The 24,047-nt window shown below is 32.6% G+C and overlaps 3 protein-coding genes and 1 pseudogene across 4 annotated transcripts; 2 read left to right on the top strand and 2 right to left on the bottom strand.

Moving 5' to 3' along the window:
- The first annotated feature begins 4,347 nt into the window (after nucleotides 1-4,347).
- On the top strand, nucleotides 4,348-5,606 carry LOC120073558 (annotated as a pseudogene).
- Nucleotides 5,607-6,543: 937 nt separating this feature from the next.
- On the top strand, nucleotides 6,544-10,423 carry LOC120074290 (putative HVA22-like protein g). Its single transcript, XM_039027373.1, has 6 exons — nucleotides 6,544-6,575; nucleotides 6,680-6,784; nucleotides 6,893-6,949; nucleotides 7,058-7,121; nucleotides 7,497-7,718; nucleotides 10,117-10,423. The coding sequence occupies exons 1-6, from the start codon at nucleotides 6,544-6,546 to the stop codon at nucleotides 10,399-10,401; spliced, it is 765 nt and encodes a 254-aa protein (XP_038883301.1). The 3' UTR covers nucleotides 10,402-10,423.
- Nucleotides 9,908-22,683, bottom strand: LOC120074289 (transcription factor E2FA). 2 transcript variants are annotated; one of them, XM_039027371.1, is made up of 16 exons: nucleotides 22,265-22,683; nucleotides 20,413-20,605; nucleotides 20,137-20,190; nucleotides 19,942-20,027; nucleotides 19,771-19,859; nucleotides 19,602-19,656; nucleotides 19,389-19,441; nucleotides 19,259-19,309; nucleotides 19,117-19,165; nucleotides 17,336-17,401; nucleotides 17,164-17,240; nucleotides 16,727-16,961; nucleotides 16,376-16,442; nucleotides 15,902-16,257; nucleotides 15,728-15,823; nucleotides 9,908-10,301 (listed from the first exon to the last, which is right to left on the bottom strand). In XM_039027371.1, exons 1-14 carry the CDS (start codon nucleotides 22,466-22,468, stop codon nucleotides 16,118-16,120), a joined length of 1,419 nt encoding a protein of 472 aa, XP_038883299.1. In that variant the 5' UTR covers nucleotides 22,469-22,683; the 3' UTR covers nucleotides 9,908-10,301; nucleotides 15,728-15,823; nucleotides 15,902-16,117. The 2 variants fall into 2 exon arrangements, with proteins under 2 accessions (XP_038883299.1, XP_038883300.1); XM_039027372.1 differs by having other exon boundaries at nucleotides 15,902-16,254.
- LOC120074291 lies at nucleotides 10,526-11,305 on the bottom strand. The gene has a single exon (XM_039027374.1). The coding sequence runs from the start codon at nucleotides 11,185-11,187 to the stop codon at nucleotides 10,702-10,704; it is 486 nt and encodes a 161-aa protein (XP_038883302.1). The 5' UTR covers nucleotides 11,188-11,305; the 3' UTR covers nucleotides 10,526-10,701.
- Nucleotides 22,684-24,047: the final 1,364 nt, after the last annotated feature.

Below are 24,047 nucleotides of genomic sequence, written 5' to 3'. Positions count from 1 at the left end.
AAAGGCGACTTGGGTTAGTTTCCTCTCCTTCCCCAGACATTGCTCTCACCACCTGCCATTTACAATTTCCAACTGAGTCATTTTTTTGAAAAAACTGCAAACAGCATGATCACAGGTTTTCCAATTGCCCCACCATTGAATGCAAATACTGCCACAAATGGGTCATATCCTGGACAATTGTCCTACCAAACCACCTCGGCCTCCAGGATACATCAATAAATCCAAGAATTCCCCTAATCATGGTTCTTCGTCTGTCGCGGCAGCTGCCATTGCCTCAGATGTGTTGCCTCCCAATCCTTCAAGTATCTAGATCAGCAATCTTCAAGAATTGTTGAAATAGATGCTCTCTCCCTGTTGGGATTGATGCCCTAAAGTCTCTTATCCTGTAGTTTGTACGAATGCTTGTGATGTATAATATATGATATTTTACTTCACTTCTTGATTTTCCTCAGTTAATTGTTTTATTTTCTTTACCACAAACCAATAAACCTAAAATCCCTGGTTATCTAGATGTAACTTAAGCATGTATGTGGTGATATATGAGTGGATCATATCTTAAATGATAATCAAAATGGTCTGTCGTATATGGATATAGGAGGGAAACCTTAGCCTGGTAACGCTACGGATGCATTCCGCTTTGTGGAATGGTCACAAGTGTTGTAACTTATCACAGATGGTTTAATCCTGATCATTCGTGTAGGGGACATGTGAGCGGGGGCGTTCTATACAAAGAGTTTGTATAAGACCTGACCACGAAGTGTTAACGTCTCGTTATGTAACACCGTTCATGATAGAAACTTCACTAGGATGACCATAGGTAACATGACTTCAATCCTGAGTGAGTTGGGAACTCCTGCTATTGAGGGCGGTTCTTTGATTTGCATGGGTGTGAGTGGCCAGGTCGCCGACTCAAACCTACCACTTTGGGGATTCGTCTGATTTGAAGTTGGAAAATCAGCTACATAAGATGGAATTCACTCCTTCCCCGAAGTAGAGGCAAGTAGATAGATAGCTCCCTTAAGGGCTGATTCCAGGGCTTGAACGAGGTAGCGCCACACACCTTCTCTTAGCCAGAGAGGTGTTCAAACATAGTTGGACTATGTTGTATTGTTCATTAGAGGAATTAGTGGTACTTAAGGAGTGAGATGTAACTACAGGGGAAAAACAGTAAATTGGCCCAGCTGTACTTACGAGCATCTGTGAAGGGTCATTGTACTCATAATTGGTTATATCCGATGGACACAGAAATATATCTATGGTAAGAAGAGTTCAACTGTTGGTTTTTAGTAGAATGCCTGGCAGTTAACAGATGGTAGATCTCGTAGCGAGTTTAGTCAGCTATTCACGTACCGTTGGAGTTTCGAGCCACAAGTCCATAAGGTCCCCTTGGTAGCTTGGATAAAATTGAGAATAAGTTTTTGGATCAGTTTGAAATGTTCAAGTTAACAAGAGGGAGTTTGATTATATATGATATAATTGAACTAGTTAATTATATATGATATAATTGACTAAATATATGAGATACATTATTTTAGAGGAAATTATATATAAATATGATTTATAGCAAGTAGAGGAGAAATTACTATAGTAGATATATGATATCAAACTATAGGTTAGGAATATAATATGATTATATTCATTATTTATTTAAATAGGCGGTTATGAAATAATTGGCCGAGAATTTCTCCTGAATCGTACGAAAGTGGGAAGATTGATTTCGGCTCTTGTAACTGAAGAATAAAATGAAAATTGTTTTCATTTTGGGAAAGTTTGAGAAATTTGCTCACGGTGTGAAAACTTCACGATCGCTTAATATTAAGAGCCTATATGATAGCGCCCATCGTCCTATACGATCGCACATCAGTGCACTAATCGATCACACACGATTTCTAAACGATCGCTTACATTTTCTAAATGATCTCTTAGCGCGCTAAGTAGACCTGAACGATCGCTTATTATTTATCAGACGATCTCTTAGTAAAACCAACATGATCGTGTACCTTTTTCCTAAACGACAAGCACCCGACTATACGATAGTCATTTACTATCTCCTACTTGCTTGTTCGTTCTACACGATCGTCTTTTCCTCCTCCCTCTATGAATTCCATCAAAGTTCACTCTTTGGATTCTCACTCCGAGAATAACATGGGCTTCAAGTGATTGTGTCGTCCCCAGTTGATGTTTGTTCGTGCGCTGCCATTCATGTAAACGATCGTAGTGGTGTTAGGCGACTAATTGCTGGGCGATAAGGAACGTAGAGTAGTTCGCTTCCGCTGAATTGAGTTCAAGTAAAGATTGTCTTCAACCGGTACGTTTACTCTATCTATTGTATTTTAATTGTTAAAGCATGCCTATAATTAGTGTTACAATGCATATCTGTTAGAATGTATGTGTGGTAATTCGACCACAATGAAATCGGAAAAATCTGAACCCACTCATGGATACTCTTGTTCAAGAGTTCCTTCATTCCCAACTCTCCTACCCTTGCCGTCACACCTAGTACACATTGACTCCTCAATCACATGACCTTGAATATGGCCTTACTATCTTCCTCCACCCCTGTGCAATCCTTGCCTTCGATGTATTCTGCTGATAGTAACCACATGCCTATTTCACATGTTGGGACTGTCAGTACACCGAGTGTTAGCCTATCCACTACTTATCATGTCCCGCACTTGACTTTCAATCTTGTCTTTGTTGGATAACTGTGTGACCTAGGACTAACTGTTCTCTTTTTCTCTCATGGTTGTCAGGTTCAAGATCCGCAGACGAGTGAGATGGTTGGTACGGGTTGCAAGGTGATAAGATTATTTGAGCTCACATCACTTCAACCTTTTGTTCTGCCATCTGTGTCTACAACTGCCACAGATACCGATACGTTTTAATGGCACTTTCGTCTTGGCCATACGTCATCTGACAAACTTTGTGGCCTACTCTTTTTTTGGTACCTTAAGTAATGCCTCTAGGTTTCGTTCATTTGATTGTTTACATTGCAAACTGGCGAAATAACCTGCTTTGTCATTTCCTACTTCAACATCTCTCTGTGATAAACCATTTGGTTTTGTTCATTTTGACGTTTGGGGCCCTGCTCCTACCCCTACAATAAATGGTTATCAATATTTTGTTTTATTCATTGATGACTACTCCCGTTTTACTTGGATATATTTTCTTAAGAATTTTTCATCCTTACCCCAAATTTACATTGAATTTGCTAAAATGATTCAAACTCAGTTTTCTCGAACCATCAAAGTTCTTCGGACTGACAATTCCATGGAGTATAAGGACTCCCACCTGTTGTTCTTCTTAACTCAATAGGACACTCTTGTCTAATGCTCATGTCCTTATACCTCTCAACAAAATGGTCAGGCTGAAAGAAAGCATCGCCACATTCTCAACTTTGTCCGTGCACAACTTCTCTCTACATCTTGTCCTAAAAAGTTTTGGGGAGAAGTTGCATTCAACTATGTCTATATTATCAACCGTCTTCCCTCTATTGTTCTCCATAATGTGTCTCCTTTTGAGCGATTATATGGCGCTCCACCCTCTTATTCTCTTTTCAAAGTTTTTTGTTGTGCCTGTTTTATTTTACTTCATCCCTATGAACATTCCAAACTTGAACCTCGAGTTTGTTTGTGTTACTTTCTTGGTTATGGAATTGAATACAAGGGATTCCGGTGTTTGGACCCCATATCCAATCGGTTACGTATTTCTCGCCATGTCACCTTATGGGAACATCGTATATTTTCTAGTATTTCTTTCTTCCATGCCTCCCTTCTTGGTACCCAATCATTCTTCACTAGTCTTACCACAGATTTATTTCCCGCCTATGAATCTTCATCTGAGTCTCCCACTCCACCCATTCCAGAGCAAGAGTTTTTCGCTCCATCTATACCATAAATTATGTCTTTTATCCCACCCATCCCTGAGCTCAGTTAGTCTTCTCTGTCTGCTACACTCCCGGACCTACCATCTGTTCTTGATGTTGATCATGATCCTGCATCTGTTCGTTGGTCTGCTCGAGTAAGAGAAACTCCACAGTATCTACAGGACTATCATTTTTTTTCCATTAGTATGTCCTCAGTTGAACTGCAGTCCTATCGTGAGGCTTGTATCAACCCTCTTTGGCAGCAAAGTATGGATGAAGAACTTCAGGCATTAGACAAAACTCACACTTAAGAGTATGTTGATCTACTACATGGCAAGAAACCTATTGGATATAAGTGGATTTATAAAATCAAGACCCACTCTGATGGATCTGTCGAACGCTATAAGGCTCGTCTGGTGGCCAAAGGATATTCATAAGAGTATGGTATTGATTATGAGGAAACATTTGTTTCAGTTGCACAAATGACATCTGTTCGGAGTTTATTAGCCGTAGCAACTGCCAAGCAGTGGCCCCTTCTTCAAATGGATGTTAAGAATGTCTTCCTTAATGGCACACTGTCTGAAAAAGTGTATATGCAGCCACCACCTGGCATACCTTCTCCACCAAACAAGGTCTATCTTCTTCACGTGCATTATATGGGCTCAAGCAAGCTCCCCGTGCCTGGTTTGCAACCTTCAGCTCTACATTTACTCAGCTTGGATTTTCCTCCAACGCGCATGACACTGCTCTGTTTACTCGGAAAACTTCTCATGGACTTATTCTCCTTCTGTTATATGTGGATGATATGATCATCACTGGTGATGATCCTCAGACTATTTCGGATCTCCAACGCTATCTTAGAGAACATTTTGAGATGAAAGATCTGAGACCGCTCATTTACTTCCATGGTCTTCAAGTTTCATCATGCTATGATGGATACTACCTATCTCAAGCGAAATATGCATCAAATCTGTTAGCTCGTTCAGGTATCACTGATTCTACCACAGCACCGACACTGTTGGATTCCAATGTTCATCTAACCTCTTTTAATGGTGTTCCCCTCCAGGATCCAACATTGTATAGACAACTGGTTGGCATCCTTATATATTTAACAGTAACTTGTCCAGTCATAGCCTATGTGATTCATATTGTCAGTCAGTTCATGTCCAATCCCTGCACTATCCACTTCACAGCTGTCCTTCGTATTTTGCATTATGTTAAATGTACTCTAGGACATGGACTTCAATTCTCCTCTAAATCCTCTTTGGTTCTGTCTGGATATTCTGATGTTGATTGGGCGGGTGATCCTACAGATAAATGGTTTACCACAGGTTACTATTTTTATTTGGGTGATTCTCTTATATCTTGGCAGAGTAAGAAACAAATGGTTGTTTCTCGATCCAGCACTGAATCGGAGTATCGTGCACTTACTGATGCAACCTCAGAGGTCTTGTGGTTGTACTGGCTCTTGGCTAACATGGGGGCTCCTCAGAATTCTGCCACTATTCTTCACTGTGACAATCATAGTGTCATTCAGATAGCACATAATGATGTTTTATATGAATGGACAAAGCACATAGAGACTAACTGCCATTTCGCCTGCCATCATCTTCAAAACTCTACTCTGCGCCTTCAATCAATACCTACAACTGAGCAACTAGCCGATATCTTCAGCAAACTCAAGTTGATTTTTGAGTTCTACCCTCCCACCTTGATCTTGAGGAGAGATGTTAAATTGTAAACTACTTTTTAGGATTTTCAGGTTGCAAACTCAAGTCTTCTTTTGTTAGATAGTTTAGCTTTATTAGGGGATTCTTGTTAGCTAATTTTAGTGTTGTACCAAGTATTTATACCCGTACAATTGATCAATAGAAATATAGAAAATTATTCATTCAGATCTTGTTTTCACAATAATGATTAAATTGTAAACTTAACTGAGGGTTAAAATAAAACTAAAAGTTTAAGATCAAAACTAATATCTTTATTTACGTTTGAGGCTAAATTGGTGAAATTGAAAGTATAATGCTAAAATTGATACAATTTGCTAAATTTTAAGGTTTTTAAGGGATGAAATTGAAAATTTTGAATTGAAATTGATACAACGGGCCAAATTTAAAATAAATAGTTATTTATCCTTACATGTTCTAGTTTAGAGTAAAACATTTAAACATGTGACTTCTTAGTCGAAATTATAGGTATTGATCTATACTCTATAAAAGAAACTACTAGAGATACATAAATTATACTTTTTTTTTCCTTGAAATTTAGGTTAAGTTGCATTTAGGTTAACCGTTAAAAAGTCGAATTACGAAAACACCCCAGAGATGACTTGAAGGTCATAATTAGAACCATCAAAACGGCAAATCCTATTATTAAGCACATCCCAACAATTTTCCCCACCAAAATTCATCGTCTCTTCTTCAAATTAAAATTATCCCAACTAATTAAAACTAAAAAATATATATAAATATATTATTTTGTATGAAAATTAGACTAAATTATAGGTCAACCCTTGTTAAGAAACAACAAGGCCGTTCGTGGCTTCCCATTACTTTTTTTTTCTTTTTTTTCTGCCTTTTTAAATGTTAAAGATCCAATAATTAAATTTGGTTTATTTGTGTTCCTAGTTCTTGGGAGAGAAAAAAATTCTCTCAAGGGATTTGGATTTCGGGTTAGAGATGTTTGGAGATTTGATCACACGATGCCTCTTGTAAGTACACAAAAATTTTCATCTTAATTAATTAATAATGGTTTAAATTTCTTCTTATTTTGCACAAAAATATGATTAATTTGTGAATTTTAATTTTGTTTAAGGATGGTTTTTGGGTATGCATATCCAGCATTTGAATGTTACAAAACATTAGAGAAGAGTAGTCGAAGTCTTGATGTTGAATCACTACGTTTTTGGTGCAAATATTGGTAATTTTTATAATTAATTAGTATTAATTAAGGGTGTTTTTCCATTAATTTTTCTTACTTCTTGTATTTAAAGATCATAATTTTGAGGGTTTTTTTTCTTTTTTGCAGGATTCTTGTGGCTATTTTTACATTTTTTGAAAGGATTGCTGATGTTTTAATAGCTTGGTATGTTGTTATTGGGTTTGATTTCTTTAATTTCTTTTAATTCTTCAATGGCTTAAATGCTTTTATTATGATCTTTTTTTCTTTTTTCTTTATAAATTATTGTGAAAGGCTCCCTTTGTATGGTGAAATGAAGCTGGTTTTTCTTGTCTACTTATGGCATCCCAAAACCAAGGTAATTAAGTAATTTAAAACTTTGATTACTCTTTAATTAGGTAAGATTGAAAACAATAATTTAAAAATATTAAAAGAATTACATATTTATCTCTATCAAATCATGTCAAATTCACGAGTAAAATAAGATCAACGTTATGTTTTTAATTATTTTGGATAATTAAGTTTATTCGATTTGAGAACAAGAAGTATGACGAATATGTTATAATAAAGAGATAGAATTTGAAAGTTGGGTGGAATTTGATTTGAGGTATCGAATGTGGGTACGTGTCAAAATTTCTTGTCGAATTAAGGACATTGTTTTATAATCTCTAATGATGTTTGTTGTTTAAAAAAGAAAATTGTAAAATTGAGTTTGGAAATTAAATAAATGTAGGGAAGTGGGCATGTGTATGGAACAATGTTGCAGCCATATTTGGTGAAGAATGAAGCAGAAATAGAAAGAATGATGGTGGAAATGAAAGTGAGAGCTTGGGATTTGAGTTATCTATTTTGGACAAACTTTTCAGAAATGGCACATTCTGGCTTCCTTAAAGTCCTCAAATGTGCTGCTGATTTCCAATCTACTAAGTTTAAGAACTCACCCTTCCAACTTCAGGTATTCCTTCCCTCTTTTGTTTACTTCAATATTACGTAAAGTAAGGATCGAATCATTAACCTTTGAAACCGTAACTGATATCTGGAATATACATGTGTTGTGGAGTGGACAGATTTGAATTTCTGATTTTTTTCGTTACTATATATGTTAACTAGTTGAGTCATGTTTAGGTTTACACTTATAAAGGTATTCATTCATTAATTGTACATAAAGATTAATATATTGATATTGATAAAATATCAATATTAATAGATATTTTTGTAAGCTAGATAAATTATAAAAATTATTTAAATTAACATGTCCCATGTTTCAAAAAGGATGATGGGTTAAATTAGTTGTTTGTTTATTCTCAAACTATGTTATTAGTATTCCTCTTCAGATTGAGCTAAATAAATAAGATGTTTTATGTTTTATTATATTTATAAAAGATGTTGGAGATACCTATTGATCTTTAATATCAATGTCGAACCCTTAGTTTACGATATATTAACAAATATATTCATAAGTTGATTGATATTTTAATATTGGTTTTACATATATAAAATATGGCATGAATCATTATGATGATAAATTTTAGAGTAATTACAATGAGAATTAAAAAAAAAAAAAAAAAAAGATTAAAAATATAGGCATGAAACTAAACTGACTAGGACCCTGGATGCATAGAAATAAAAGGTTAAATTGTAAATTTGGTTCTCGTGATATAGAAAAAGTTATAATTTAGTTAGTCTCTATAATATAGAAACTATTGATAAAGGTTCTTATCAAATCCATAAAAATTAAACTCTAACTTTTTCCAAACCATAAGTACTAAATTTACGAGTCAACCTAAATAAAACAATAGACTTGAAATTTAACATTTTTAATTGATATGGAATTGAAAATATAAATTTGAATTATTGAAAACCTAAAAGGGAAAATCCAACTTATTTTTTTAGTTTAACAATTACTAAAAAAAAAAAATCAAATTTTAAAATGATAATTGATATTTTTATCTACTAAAATATGTTCGGATTGACAATTACGCGAAGGGTATGTTTGTTGGTAATGACTGTGATTTACCATTTATAACCCTAGAAGTTGATTGTGTGAATGTGGTGATGCCTAGTCTAGAAATAACTTTTCTGTTTAGAATATTGAAGAATTGATTCTTAGCTGGATTAGGATTACATACCATATTTGGATTTAATTCTCTACTTTCTATACATCACCCACCCCAATGAGGAGGTTTCAATTTTTAAATTTTCTTTTATTCAAAAATATATATATCATTCATTAGTCACATTCTTGTTAATTAGTATATATGGTAAATGATTTTTTTAAACTCAAAATAGTATTTTAAATGTTTTTTTTAATGAATTAAATTCACTAAATCATTTACTACAGAATAATACAAGATTGTTACTAAAAAACAATAGCTTCTTTTTCGAATGAGTTTGACACATGGAAGTATTTGAAAATTCCCCTAAAATAACTTTTTTTTTTTTAGATTATTTTCAAAAATAGAAAAATATATCAAAATATTTATAAAATATAGGAAAATCATAATCTAGTAATAATGTTGTCTATATTAGTGTGTCTATCAATATCTATTATCAATAGATTCTGAAATTTTACTATATTTTATAAATATTTTCAACAATTTTGTCATTAAAATAATTTTCTTTTTTTTTTTTGTAGTTATATATTGGATGAGAGATTAAAATTTTTAACCTCTTAGTCGATGATATATATACTAAGTTATGTTGGCTATTTTAGAAGTAGGCCTAGTTAAACTCAAATTGAACTTATTTTTAGATTAGTGATTCCTCCATTTGTAATTTACCTTTAAAAAACATTCTTAAGTTCTTAAGTTATAGTTACACTTTTTGATTAAAAAATGTAACTTCAAAAATATGTTAGAAAATAACATATAACTGAATTGTATAAAATTCATATATTATATTATTTTACTTGAATTAATTTTAAATAGAAATCGAATCTTTAATGTAGAAGCTATAGGATGTTATTTATGTTGAAGATTTTGGCATGTGTTAGAAAAAATTTATGCTTACGAAAAATTTTAATAACATATTTACTAGAATAGCGCCAAAATAGTACTAAAATTAATAATAATAGCGCCAAAATATAGAGAATCAACCACGTGGCACAAAATTAATGGTTGATTTTATTATTGCGGTCGATAAATATTGTGCCCTAATTTGCGAATTACGATTTAACCTTTTTTTTAAAAAATTTTAATAAATTCTAAGCGTTCAAATTGAACACAATTAGGATTCATCGTGATTGAAAGCCTTCACTCATTTCAGTATCATCGCCATTAATGGCAATTTATTATAGCGCCATTCCCATGACTAATTCTTCACATTTTCTCTAATTATTCTCACTTTAATTACAGAGAAACGATCAGCAACAGCAACCGCCGATAACGTCACCACCGCCACCGAACAAATTGCCGTCGTTTTCCGCCCGATCCGCCGATCAGACAAACGATTCTCCGAGAGCCGCACCGCAGTTCATCGTCGGAATCAGCCGCGTCGATTCGGAGACGGCGGAAGTAGATGACGGCCAATCCTCGGACTTCTGCGAGACAGAGAGTTTTGTTAATGAAGAAGATAAACCTGCATCTCCTTATCCTCCAGGGGCTCGAGCTCGCTTAAGGCGAATTAAACCACAATCATAGAGGTTTGTAATTGTGAGAAAGCTGTACAAAAAAAATGAAGATCGATCGAATTCGGAGTGAAATTTAATTGTTTGTTGCGAAATTATTCGAATGTTGAAATTGAATGTGTTTCTATGAATGAATGTACTTGGAAAATCATTTCTCCTTAGGGATTGGATTGCAAACTTGTGTATGAAATTGAGAATAATAAGCAATTTATACAGCGGAATCAAATCGATCTAGGTCAATTACAGCGGCTGAAGTCGTCGTCGTCGTCGTCGTCGTCAATACGCCAATCCAAAATTCGAGAAAACGACGTCGTCACAAGCAAATGCAGAACCGAAAGACTCGGATTATAGCCGGAATGATAGTGCCTCTAATGAATCCGAGACAACCGTAGATCGGATTTGCAGTAGAGAAACGGAGCCAGAAACGGTGGAAGAAGTTGGGGCCGGCGGAATAGGAAGAAGCGGACATAGGTTGGAGATAGGCCCAAGCGGCTTGCTTAACGAGGCGGTTGCGGATGGAGATTTCATAGCCGGAGTTAGCAGGGGAAGCGGCGGTGGGAGAGTTGACGGCGGCGGAGGCGGAGGGAAGGATGTCCTTGAGAGAGGTGTAGGATTGAGAAGAGGACTTGAAGGAGAGGAGCCTCAAGTTAATTGGAGATGGCGGTGGAGGAGGGGAAACGCCGGAAACGGTGCCGTTTGGCGGAGGCATGGGGGAGGAGGGAATAAAGGCTCTGTGGCGGAGATTTGAGAGTGACGGCGACGGCGGTGGGTAGGTTATTTGGGCGGCGGATTTGGCCATGGAATGTACGAAAAGGCTTTGAGAGAGAGAGAAATAGTCAGAGGAAAAGGGAAAAGAGAAACGTTGAGGCAAAACAAAACTCGGCAACTTCTTCCTTTACAATTATTTTGCTCAACCTTCTCTCTTTCTTACGTGTTTTCCGCTTCTTTTTTATTTTTTATTTTCTTTAAACAATTATGCATCTAATTTTATTTATTTATTTATCAAATTTAAATGACCAAAATACGACCTGTTTAGGTCATTTTGTTTTTTAAAATTAAGTATATCTACATTACTCCTAATTTTAAATTTTTTTTTATTATTTACTTTTTATCGATAATTTAAAAAACTATACTACATTTTGAAAATTTAAAAGAGTAGGTTTTCAAAATGTTGTTTTTATTTTTAGAATTTAACTAAGAATTAATTAAGAAATATGCAAATCATTGTAAAAAAAAATTACATGAAATAGGCTTAATTTTTAAAAACAAAAAATCAAAAATCAAATGGTTACCAAACAAAACCTTAGTTTTCTACTTTAATTTAGTTTTTGAATTATTTTATGTAAGAATTTAGTACTTCGAAATATTCATTTTGGTCACTATGCTTACAATTTTGGTTCATTTTGGTCCCATTACTTTCAAAATGTTCATTTTGATCTTTCGACTTATTTTTGTACTTGAACTTTAAAAAAATGACCGTTTTGGTCCCTTGAAATTAAAATAAAAAATGAAAATGAAGACTCGATCAAATTTTAAAAATACAATACAAGAACGAAATTGAATATTTTAAAAGTACAGAGACCAAAATAAACTAAGACTGCATGGACCAAAATGAACATATGAAAGTATAGAGACCAAAATAAACCAAAGCCAAGAGTATGATGATCAAAATAGTATTTAAACCCAAAATTTGTAACTCGTTAATTCTTATTGTGAAAATTATTGTCAAGATTTAATGAAATATATGGATTTCTTTTTTTGCAATTAAAAATTCTTATATAGATATAAATAAACTAATTAGGAATCCAATATGTTTATAAACTATAGAATCTAAATCATTAAATAACACAAATTAGCATTTAATTTTAAGAAATTTAATTACAGTATAAATTAAATTATTACAAATTTAAAAATTTATGGATTAAATTTTTACATACTAAAATATGTAATTGTTATAAAATTGAAAATATAAATACTAAATTATTACCTATCAAAATTTGATGACTAAATTATTATAATCAAAGATCGATAATTAAATGTGATTTTTTATTTAAAAATTATATTAACGTAAAGTCACTTTTTATATTTAAAAACACTCCACCAAAAAAATGCGTTTTTTAAAATTTGAAAAATAATTTCATATTGTCTCTAGATTTAAACCATTTTCTAATTAATGTTTTTTGTCTTGCTTAGACCAAGTGACTTGCTTCCCACTATCTACAATTAATGTTATAAAATAATGGTACTACAAACAAAATCTTACAAAGATAATGACCTTATGGTATTCATTAATTTTATATATTTTCATTAGAAGTTCAAATTTGTTAGGAAACTTATCTCTAGAGAGTAGATGAAAAAGTATTTGCAAAACTATTAGAACTTGCTTCTTCCTATTGATCTGTGATTTGTGGGTTCCACTTCAATTTAAAAAGTTTAAGTTTGTTAGTACTTCTTAGACAGGCTCAAAAATGACAAAATATATTTTGTAAAAAATTTATTAATTCTTGATTTGTGGGTTCCATGACTTTGGAGAACTAAGATTGTTTTTTTTATATATAGAAGTAAAATTTTTATTTCCATTTTTTAATTTGTGATTTCTTTTTAATAAAGATGTTTTTAAATATAAGAAATGAGTATCTTACTTATAAATATAACAAAATGTCACTATCTAGACAATAACATTTTGCTATATTGAAAAATATTTCCAACAATTTTATCATTTAAAACAATTACTCTAATTCTTTTTCATTCAAATGGATTACTATTACAATTTCAGTATATTTTCAAATTTTTAAAGGAAAAAACTAGTTTTCATTTAATGCTTTTTCATTCATATCTTTAGCTAGATTTAGTTTCGAACATAATAAAGATATATTTGCAAATATCAATCTACTTTTTCTGAACTTTGAATGTTGTATCAATTTAAATCATAAACTAATAATTGTCTTAAACTTTGATAGTTATATTAATTTAAATCCTAAACTAATAATTGTATTAAATTAAACCTCAAATTTTTATAAATGTTTCAATTTAAACCTTGGATTTTCATAATTATATCAACTTAAACCCTCTATTATGTTTCAATGAGGTACAATTATGAAAGTTCAAAGTTTAAATTGTAGTACTTATAAAAGTTTGAGGTTTAAATTACAATTACTAGTTTGAAATTTAAATTGATACAACTCTTACAATCTCTAAAGTTTAATGTTTAGATTAATACAATTCTTAATTTAGAGTTTAAATTAATACAACCTCCAAAATTTAGGAGTATAAATTAATATTTGCACCAGATATAAATAAGAATTGCAATTGCATAGGTAAGTAAGTCTTTTTCTGCATGAATGAGAATGGATTTAATTGATCAAATTAGAAATGTTTGAGATTCCTCCATAAATATGAAATGTTTATAAAAATTTAGTTCCTAATAGAGCCATTAAAGAAATGTCTAAAACAATTAATAGAGATTGTATGTGATTGAAGTCGAGACTTGAAGCAAAGATGAAGACAAATATTTGCTTAAAGATTAATAAGATTTTGAAGTTTTTTTTAGAGTTAATTAAGTCTTCTATTTACTTCACCTACATTTTTGGTTTATGCTTAAAGTCTTGGGCCAAGTACCTGTTTAGTTTCCTTAAAAATTAAAAGGGAAAATTTTGGGGTTTAAAATAATTAGAATATCTAGATTTGTTGTTGGGATTGGCAACACTTACCTACTTTTAAATTGTGATTAAATTTTGTGATGTTGACTTGATTTACCTATAGGCTTATAAACTAGCTAATAGTAATACAATATGATTGATTAATGATAAAAGAGAAATAGACCTGACAAAGAATTATCTACTATCAATTGAGGGAAAAAAAATTATCCTTGTCAACCTAAATAATATCAATTTAAAAAAAAAAAATAAAAAAAAAAAATAAAAAAAGCAAGAAAAGAAAAGAAAAAAGTATCTAAGAATTTAAAAGTTATTATGTAAATATATAAGGAAAGAAATAGGCTAAGAAGATATCATTTTAGTTCCTATATTTCAAATTCCATTCCAGGTTAGTCTTATATTTTTTATTGTCCAAATTTAGTCGCTAGTCTTGGAATAAATCTTAAACTTGATTTTTCAAAGATAATTTTTGTCAAAATTTGTTAAAATAATAATTATAATTTTCATCCATGAAAGAAAAATATTTTTAAAATTTATAAAGGGAGCCCTAAAAGAGGCTAATTTGTTGCCAATTTGTTCTTTTTGTTATTAAATAAAAATTAAAAAAAAAATCAATAACAGACTACAAAGACTATTTTAAAGATTTATTGAAAAGAGAAGAATTAAATCTAAACATTTGTTTATAGAAATTAAAATGGAATAAAGCTGAAAGTACCGAGTTAAAGCCAAAGGGCAAATTCATACATCAAACAAGGTTATGCAAAGCTAAAATATTAGTATACATGACAATTGGGCATTTTCAAAATCAGATACATTTTCTTTTAGTTCATTTTAGAAACTAAATCAAGTCAACATTTTTCTTCCATTTTAATGATTTTGCAAAATATATATCCATACCTACACATTATTTAGGGTGTCAATGCAAGGATAACTTAATGAAAAAAAATGAAATTAATTTATAATAAATGTTAGATAAATTAGGGGGAAATGATGAAAAAGTATTTTAAAATATTTAAACAAAAAGTTTAACAATTATATATATATATTAAAAAAAATGAAAGCTTACGGTGGTCCAAAGCCAAACCCACCGTAGTCCAATCAGAAATACTTTGACCAACTGGAGTCAGATCTCCACCGAAAACTATATACCATACTAAAAGAGTTTAAATGACATAAAGTTGAGAGATCCCTTTTAAATTTTCATTACAGTATAGTTGAAGTTTAGATGTAAGCAAGTGGGCTCAGTTCTTAAAATCAGACTAAATCAAACCAACCAAATTTGACCAAATAAAACCCAATTTTTCATCTATCAAATTCATAGTTATCTGTTACTTTTGACATGTTTAGCCTATTTTGAATGGGTCAAAATCACTTTTTGTCATGTTGAAAATCAATCTAAACATGTTTGAATCGTTCAAAATCAATTTTAATGTATAAAATAAGACATTAAATTGATTTTAAATGATTAAAAGCATGTAGGAGAGTAACAGTTAAGGAGTTCTATAGTAATCTTATGGTTTCCATAATCCTTGATTAACAACAAACAGTTAACTTAAAAGCAAATTTTAAGCCATGGTCACAAAATTTCAATTTAAATCAAACTATTTCTTCCTCACATCGGATAAATATCTCAAACCCCTTAATTGTTAAGATGGATTTGAAACTGAAGATGAAAAGTTTTACCGATGCATTGAAGTTCTTGCCGGCCTGTTAATGTCTGGAAACCTATCTTACATGCTTCCGCCCATCTGCAACCTTACAAAAGTTTGTTTCTATTTCCTGAAATGATCCAACTTCATCAACAATCAAGAAGAATAGACTGTAGAGATTGAAGCACGAGCATATGGAAATACTAACCTCTAAACTTGCCGCCCGACTAGCTCTGAAAATTGTATTGTATACCATGCTTGGAAAATTTTCCCGATATATTACTTGGGCCATAAAATTACACTGTACAGTTGAGCGCGAGTTCTAGTCAAATTCAACTGATTGTTTGGCTACAAATCAACATCTTGTGGATTAATGAGGATGGGAACAGATCACTGATGAATTAAGGTGAGATCTGTTCCTTTGTCACCTCTGTCTTAAGTTAACATCAGACGGTGCTTCAGCTGTCTCTGAATGTGGACTTCCTGGTCTTGGCCTTTGGGCACTGACATCAGATATTAAAAAGTCATGAGGAACCATATCTGATTGATCCCATGCAATATCTGCTATAGCTAAAGTGAAAGAATTCAACTCTATAATCAATTCTTTCTATGATATTTTTTCTTATTTTTCAGATTTATTATAACAAAATGGTAATAGTAAGACAATTTAAAACAAGGATACAATCTGTTCTCCACATATCTGTAATGCTAACTTCAGCATCCGATAACAACCAGTAATCCGCATCATTCTGCAATAAAATAATAGAAGCATATAATAAGCAATCAACCATGATCTGAAATCGTGAATAATTGTTTTACCAAAGTCATTTACATAGATCACATACGCATAATTCATTATAGCTAAATGAAATAAAATGAGTACAGATAAGCGAAGTTTGTTTTTGGACATGTGTCCATATCCACTCTTTTCTCTCTTTTTTTCTGGAGAAGCATGTAGTCGTATATTTGACTTGCTTTTTTCTTTACATTTTTTTCTGAATATGAATATATTATATAAGAATGAGATGCTTACATCAACATCTGAAGGAATAATCTTCATCATTCCACCAGGAAACTCATTTGAACCATTAACATCACAGCTGCTGCTGTGTTGGGATAGATGAGCTTGAGGTTCAATTTCATTTCTACTACTCTCCCCAATGATTGCTTCTGTTGTTAGATGTTCATTTGATCCAGAACTGGAAGCATGTAGGAAGCTACTAGGTGGCTGGACCACATTCATCTCCTCAAACTTTTCCTCAAATTGACTAAGAACAAGAGAATTTGAATATGAAAAAATAATTAAATTCTTGTTTGCATAACAAAGGTTACAGTTACAAAATAAGAGAAACTGAAAAGACAGGAAATAGATATATGAACCATCATTAGTTAATTCTTAAAGGAAAGTATAGTCTATTATAAGAATCAGCCTTTATCAAAATTAACTCAATGATGTAGAGAAAAGGATACCTGACAAGATATACATCAATAGGACCCATCGTACTCCTAAGAACTATCCTATATCTTCTCTGTGGATAATCAACAGCCTAGCACGATGAAAATAAGAACATTCTTTCAGCTATCAGGAGGGGTTAAAAAAAGGATATTAAGCATAACAAATAGCTTTCTTAAAACTTGTTACTTCATCAGGATCAGGAACTTCCAATGTGGTTCCATGAGGAGCTTTAATTGCTATCAGTGTTTCATTCTGCCCAAAAAGAAGAGCTAGTTTAATTAAAACTTTTAGCAAGATTGTCATTTTATGAACTAAATGATTACTGTTTCATGTAAACGAATATTATCAAATGTATGAACAAACATTAAATGCAACTCTACGGTATTTTGATCATTCTAAAACCCTTTTTTACATCTAATACCAAAACTAAAATTCCATTCCATCATCATCATTATATTAAGAAACGTTAATTTGATTGAAATCAAAAAGACTATTTCAATACCAAACAGTAAACTTCAAGGAGTCTGAGACCTCGTCTCCCAGAAAGTTTCCAAAATCTGCCTACCTCACACGTACTTTCCCCTCAGCTATATAAGTCCATCTTGCATTTAGTTAGTCACATAGTCCCATCCAACCCCCAACACATTCTTGCTTACGACCTTCCCATGAGCTAATCTAACTTCCGTACTGCTCTCTTTTAAGCTTTTTTTTGCACAAATATGTATACTAAATTGGAGGCCTATCATGGTTCTGGGTAAGAAACATTGTCTTAGTCCAAAAAAAAAAAAAGGAAAAAAAAAAAGTCCAAAGATGAATTGGTAAAAGATGTTCTCCTCTACAGAAGGGAATGTTATGCTAAATCCTTTCAAATGATATAGGAGCGAGGATTTTGTGAGGCAGCTGTCTAGTTATAAAGACTAGGAAAAACATCAGCTCACTTTGCTGTTAAATTAGAAAGGTGGAACATCAACAAGGGATGGGCGAGTTGACAGCATCCCTTCATAAGGTGAATGTTAGAAGAACAAACTGAGTTCTTTAAGAAAATTGGAGATCACACCAAATATCTTTCTATAAAATGCCCACCATTGATCTCGAAATTGTTGGGGTGTTTCTAAATTCTAATTATTCAAATTTTCCCTGATGTAATGTAAGCATCCCTCTTCTTCTCACTGCTTTATCTTACATCTTCCATGAAACAACCCATGCATGAGGGGAACCGAAGTCATCTTCCACCTTTACCTCAACTGGTTGGCTTATAAACCAAACTAGACTTCATCTAACCCGAGAATATCTAGAATTGACAAATTTAAACACAATCTTAAAAATCACCAAAACATACATTTTGTTCATTTAACCATTATACCAATTCATGGAGGTCTACATATATGAGTTGCACATGCACTCCATAAATCATATTAAGATACTTTGATTGAGGAGAATAATAGAATGTTTAGGGATCAAGAGAGAGCTTGGAAGAGGTTGTAGTTGTTAGCTAAGTATTACACTTCCATTTAGACTACGGTTACGGAAGTTGAACTTACCTGTTTGGTCTTATTACTTTGAACTGAAGGCCTTTTTTTGTAGGGTTAGCTGTTTGGCCTATCTTGTGGGCTGTCCTTTTGTGTGCCCTTCTGTATTCTTTCATTTTATTTCAATGAAAGCTTCATTTCTTTTTCTTCTTTTTTTTTTATTTATTTAAAAACAAAACAAAACAAACAAACAAACAAACAAACTTGGAATCTTGTCTTCCAAGTTGTATTGGTGTCTTAATTTACATCTCTTCCGTTATTTTCTTTCATTATTTTTCTTGGTGAAGTGACGTTGTCCTAGTTAGGATATAACTGGTGCATTTTGATTTGAAACCTGAAACATACAGACTCAATACTCAAAACCATGTGATCATACAAATAAGTGTTAAAATTAGAAGTAATGTTTAAGCTTAAATAAAGTATTTACAACAAATTCACCTGAAAGCAAGGCAAGTTTTTAATGTCTTCTTCTGTCACGAAGAGCCACCTACCATCATTGGAAACATATGCTATGTTGTTATTTTATTCATAAAGCGCCAAGTGGCAAATAGAACAGAAAGGAGGAGAAAAGAACTTTTACTTTTGGATATTTTCGTCTTCACTCAGATTCCTCAGTCTTTCCTGCATTGCTCTGCAAACATAATTATGAAATATGAGTTTATCATTTGTGATTCAAAATATAGAAATTAATAACTGATTAAATATGCAACCTTATCTTATCATCTAATCTACGCTCTTCAAAAGAAAGGTTTTCAACATCCACCTGCAGGAAACAAGGTCCACTCTCAAATTATGACTGTTATCCAGGATAGGTTCTAGATAGAGTCATTATTAGCTATTCCAGTACATAGTTGTATAAATAATTCTTACAAACAAAAATGCCAGGGTTTTAAAACCCAAAGGCATTAATCAAAGCTACAAACCTGTAACATTGAAGTATCACTATCCACATTTCCTGGAATTTGTTGACTAAATCCTCTGTACAAATATTGAAAAGATTCTAAGTAAATCATTTATTCTACTTCTTATCAAAATTTGTACTGAACAAACTAAATGAAAAAATTTGGACCAATACATCAATTGATACATTACTTCCAATATATGATGTTTTTCAGCTTCTTTTCTATGAGACCTATGCCTTCCAAAACATTTGTTATGTCATATATTCTCCTTTTCTGCACCTGTATCATGAATATATCATATTAGTCATCACTAGACATCACTACACAGAAAATCAAAGTTTAATGTATTTTTATTTTTTACCTGCAAAGTTTCTGCAGCTTTGTTCAAGTCAAGAATGCCATCCCTTGCTTGCTTAATCAAATTGATGAATTTTTTTGTCAGAAGACCTAAAATTTCAGAATACTTTCAAACACCACATATTTAACAAGAAGCTATCATATCGATGTAGCTTGGACAGAATGAAAAATATTCAATTGGCAAGAATTGCAAAGTTACCTAAAGAACTGTCATATCGACAGTTTCCAGCAGGAGTAAGGGGAGAATAAGTGCCTGTAATTAGAAAATTAATTATTTAATATTCATGCTCCTTCAATACTCATTAAAAAATTCTTTTAAAGATCGTTGGAGGGCATAAAAGGTAAACCATTACATCCCACAAAGAAAAACAGGATTCAAGATATTGATCAATGTTCAGCAACAGATTTTAAACAACAACAAAAATCAAAGTTACGGCTATCAACCAAAATATATTCAACATATAAATTTTCTCACTAGTGTCTGAGATAGGTGTTTGAGGCCCAGATGTAGTTTTCCTTGAAGTCTTTGACTTATTGTACACCCTTCCTCCTTTTACAGACATGGGTGTCTGAACAGAACTGAGGGCATCTTTTGAAGATCCCTGATCATGAATATAGTCATTCAATTCAACCATGTTGTTATACATGGCACCCTTCTGCTTTGGTTTCTGAAAAAAGATACCAAGGGGTCAACAATAATAGAATTTAGAAGCACGTAGAAAATTAGAAGATAATTTTCAAACACGGAAAAGAAGAAACGTCTGTGTTGAAAAAAAAAAAAAAAGGTAAATTAAAGAAATTATTATTGAGAATTGAATCCTAAATTTAAGAAAACCGATTTGCCATGCTCATGATCTTTATAATCTTTTAAATCATACAACTATGTTGTATCTACTTGGCGTTAGTTTTCTATAGAAATGATTGGATTTACATCTATGCTTTAGTTCAGGTTATACCTACCACGGGATAAGTCTACCTATGAAATTAATTCTTAAGACGATTATTACCTCCATATACACAAAATTTCCCATGTATATAATTAATTGGAAAGCGAGAAAATAAGAATCCTTTATTTATTTGCAAAACTACAGCCACAACAATATGCATATGCCCTACAAAAACATTTGTGAGAATTCAGATGGACAGAGATGTACCTAAAGAAAGAATAATTAAAGGGAACGAACAGAACAGTATATGCACTTGAAATAGAAACAAAAAGATCAGTTCAGAATACATGTTCTCAGTAACTAGACATTTAAAAGGTCAGCGGGGGCATCCTTCCAGGATAAACTAAACTCCCAAAATGGGCCTCACGGGGTAAACCACAAAAGTTTAGCCTTTTGTATAATGGCTTTGGGTAAAGACTAAAGTTGATGTAGAACCTAAGGAACAAACCAAGGGTGTAAGTAAAATTGAACGCATTGAAAATGGCCAATCAAAGCTATAGTTCAAAGGGGTACCAAACAAATGTATGTTTGGAAGATGTTTCTTTCTTTCTTGTGTCCACAAAGGAGGCACTAATAAGTAGCAGCATCTAACGTTTTAAATGCCTGTCGTTACCGTTGGTATTGTTTCTCTCAAGAGGCAATATCAGACAAAACAGAATGTTCCAAACTCTGCAATCCCTAGAATCACGGCATCTAGGAGTCAAGTCAAGAGCTAAAGCAAATCCACTCAATAAACCCCTTGTCACTGAAATTACATCGAAAACAAAAATTCAACCCCTTTTCAACAACATTTCAGAAACTTCCAGTATTAGTGAGATTATAAGAAGCCAGTGCATGCAATCTCCAAAAAGAAACACAGCTTGTGATGACCAATTCAAGTGGCATCCCAAAATCTAACCGTCCACTTCCACATCAAACTTGAAGGAGCAGTCCCAGGAGCATTTAGCTAGGAATACGCAAGGGCTATTAGCCAAAGAATGAGAGCAACTACTAACATACCATCCAGAAGGATCACTGCCTGTTTACTAGAAATAATTTTGCATTAAATGATCTATTTTTTCTAATCGAATCTCTAAAGACATTTAGGAAGGAGAGAAGCATTCCATTTACTAAAAAATTGCCTGTTCCCTGTACCAAGCGTCCATCCTTCAAGGGACAAATAAACAACCTTTCAATTCACCAAGTGATAACTACCAATGAATCTCGCCCTCTTCAGACATGTTTGAAACATGCATTCTCAATTAGGACATATAAATTATTGTTAGTATACATTAACATCCAATCTATCCACAACACGTGAGACAAATTCTGTAATGATGCTTAAGGTACAAAACATAAAATGATTAGTTCTTGTAAAGCAATAGAGAAATTGGAGCTCACGAGAGGTTTAACAACGATGGAATCAGGTTGTTGATCAATAACATTGGAAGAACCGTCACCGAAGTGGTAATAATGACCCGGAGGAACAAACGGCGGCTTAGCGGAGTCAAAAGCAAGGTGGCGGTTGAGAGGCGGCAGGATCTGGGCAGTTTGGGACTGAGGCAGTGGCTCCGACCGGTTCGGAGCTCGAGAGCCGCCGCGCATGGAGGATCCAAAGGCCAGGAGGAATGGAAAAATATTGAAATTTACAGGAAATTATGAGGAGATGATGGAAGAAGGAAATGGGATGAAAGTTGAGAAGATGAGGAAGAAGAAGAGGAATAGGGTTGTGAGATCAAAGTGGAGATTAAGGGAATAGCATTTTGGTAGCCTTTTTTAGATGGGAGGAGGGAAATTTGTTTAGATGGATGTGGAGGGAAGAGTTGTGGAACAAAATCAACTTTTAACTATTTGTATTTTGGCCCATGGAACCCTTCCATTTTGCCTAAGGACCCCCAACTTACTTTTTCTTTTTCCTTTTTCCTTTTTCCTTTTTATCAAGCCCTATCGCAAGAGAAATAATAAAATATACAAATTTTGAACGTCCAGAGTTTAAATTCTTGTATTGTACTAAAAAAACATAAAAAGATCTAAGACACATATATATGAAAAGGCGTACAAATATCATTAAACATAGGATGACTTTTAAATATAGAAAAATGAACCAAAATATAGCAAAATTTTAGAATAGATGCTTATAAATACTGATAGATTTATATAGTGTAATAGACATTGTTAGAAGTCTATCAATGTCTACCATTGATAGTAGAGATGTCCACGGAGCGGGACGAGGTCGGGGATGCCATTTCTCATCCCCGTCCCCGCTCCCCATTTCATTCCCTCATCCCGTGAAATTCCCCATAGGGACCGAGGCGGGAATTCTCGCGAGGAATTCGCAGGGATCGGTTTTCCGTGGGGAATTTTTGCTAATTAATTAAAATTAGTAATGTGAACAAATTTTAATTAAATAATTAACTTTTTCACTAAATTATTTATTATGGTTGGTTTTATATGACAATTTGAATTTAAAGATAAATTACTCAAATTTTGACTTAGAAAAGCTAATTAATTTTTTTTAGTATAAATAAATAAATATAAATCAAATTATTCACATATATAATTTAAATTTAAACATTCAAATTAAACATATTCATTGTCTTTTTCGATAAATAATCAAATTTTAAATTTAAATATAATATTTGTATAATAATAATAACAGCATAACATTAAATAACTATACTAGATAAATATGTAAAAATTAATCGAGACGGGAATGGAGAACGGGGCGGGGCCGGGGACGTTCTGGTCCCCGTTTAGCTCATGGGGAATTTTTTTCCCCATTTCCCGCCTAATCGGGGAATCCCCGCCCCGTCCTCATGGAGAAATTGGACATCTCTAATTGATAGTTATAAATTTTTGCTATATCTTGTAAATATTTTCAACAATTTTTACCATTTTAAATAATTTCCTTTAAAATATTATGATCAAAAAATAATGTTAATAAGAAAAATGTTACAGATATTATTATACATTGTAGTTTTTAGGTCCTAAATCAATTTATCGATCTACCTTTTTAAAAAATTCCAATGATTCTTAAAATAATTAAAAAAAAAAAAATAAGTCTTACGAAGTTTTAAGTTACAGAATACTAAATTGTTAAAAAATTGATATTACGCTAACCATATTATTACAAAGTAAAATAGTTTAGAAAACTAAAATCATGTTTACACAGGAAATGGATATA

The sequence above is a fragment of the Benincasa hispida genome, chromosome 3, assembly GCF_009727055.1.
Source record: "Benincasa hispida cultivar B227 chromosome 3, ASM972705v1, whole genome shotgun sequence".
In the NCBI taxonomy this organism is placed as follows: Eukaryota; Viridiplantae; Streptophyta; class Magnoliopsida; order Cucurbitales; family Cucurbitaceae; genus Benincasa; species Benincasa hispida.
This window is presented reverse-complemented; position numbering and strand designations above follow the sequence as displayed.

Bases quoted from the DNA above. Each gene is read 5' to 3' on its own strand.
- LOC120074291 (XM_039027374.1), bottom strand. From the start codon at position 11,187: ATGGCCAAATCCGCCGCCCAAATAACCTACCCACCGCCGTCGCCGTCA.
- LOC120074289 (XM_039027371.1), bottom strand. From the start codon at position 22,468: ATGCGCGGCGGCTCTCGAGCTCCGAACCGGTCGGAGCCACTGCCTCAG. The intron at 19,657-19,770 runs GTAATGTATCAA...ATATTTGTACAG, and splicing joins AAAAACATCATATATTGGAA to AGGATTTAGTCAACAAATTC. The intron at 16,258-16,375 runs GTATCCTTGTTT...CTTTAGCTATAG, and splicing joins AGATATGTGGAGAACAGATT to CAGATATTGCATGGGATCAA.
- LOC120074290 (XM_039027373.1), top strand. From the start codon at position 6,544: ATGTTTGGAGATTTGATCACACGATGCCTCTT. The intron at 6,785-6,892 runs GTAATTTTTATA...TCTTTTTTGCAG, and splicing joins CGTTTTTGGTGCAAATATTG to GATTCTTGTGGCTATTTTTA. The intron at 6,950-7,057 runs GTATGTTGTTAT...TTATTGTGAAAG, and splicing joins GCTGATGTTTTAATAGCTTG to GCTCCCTTTGTATGGTGAAA.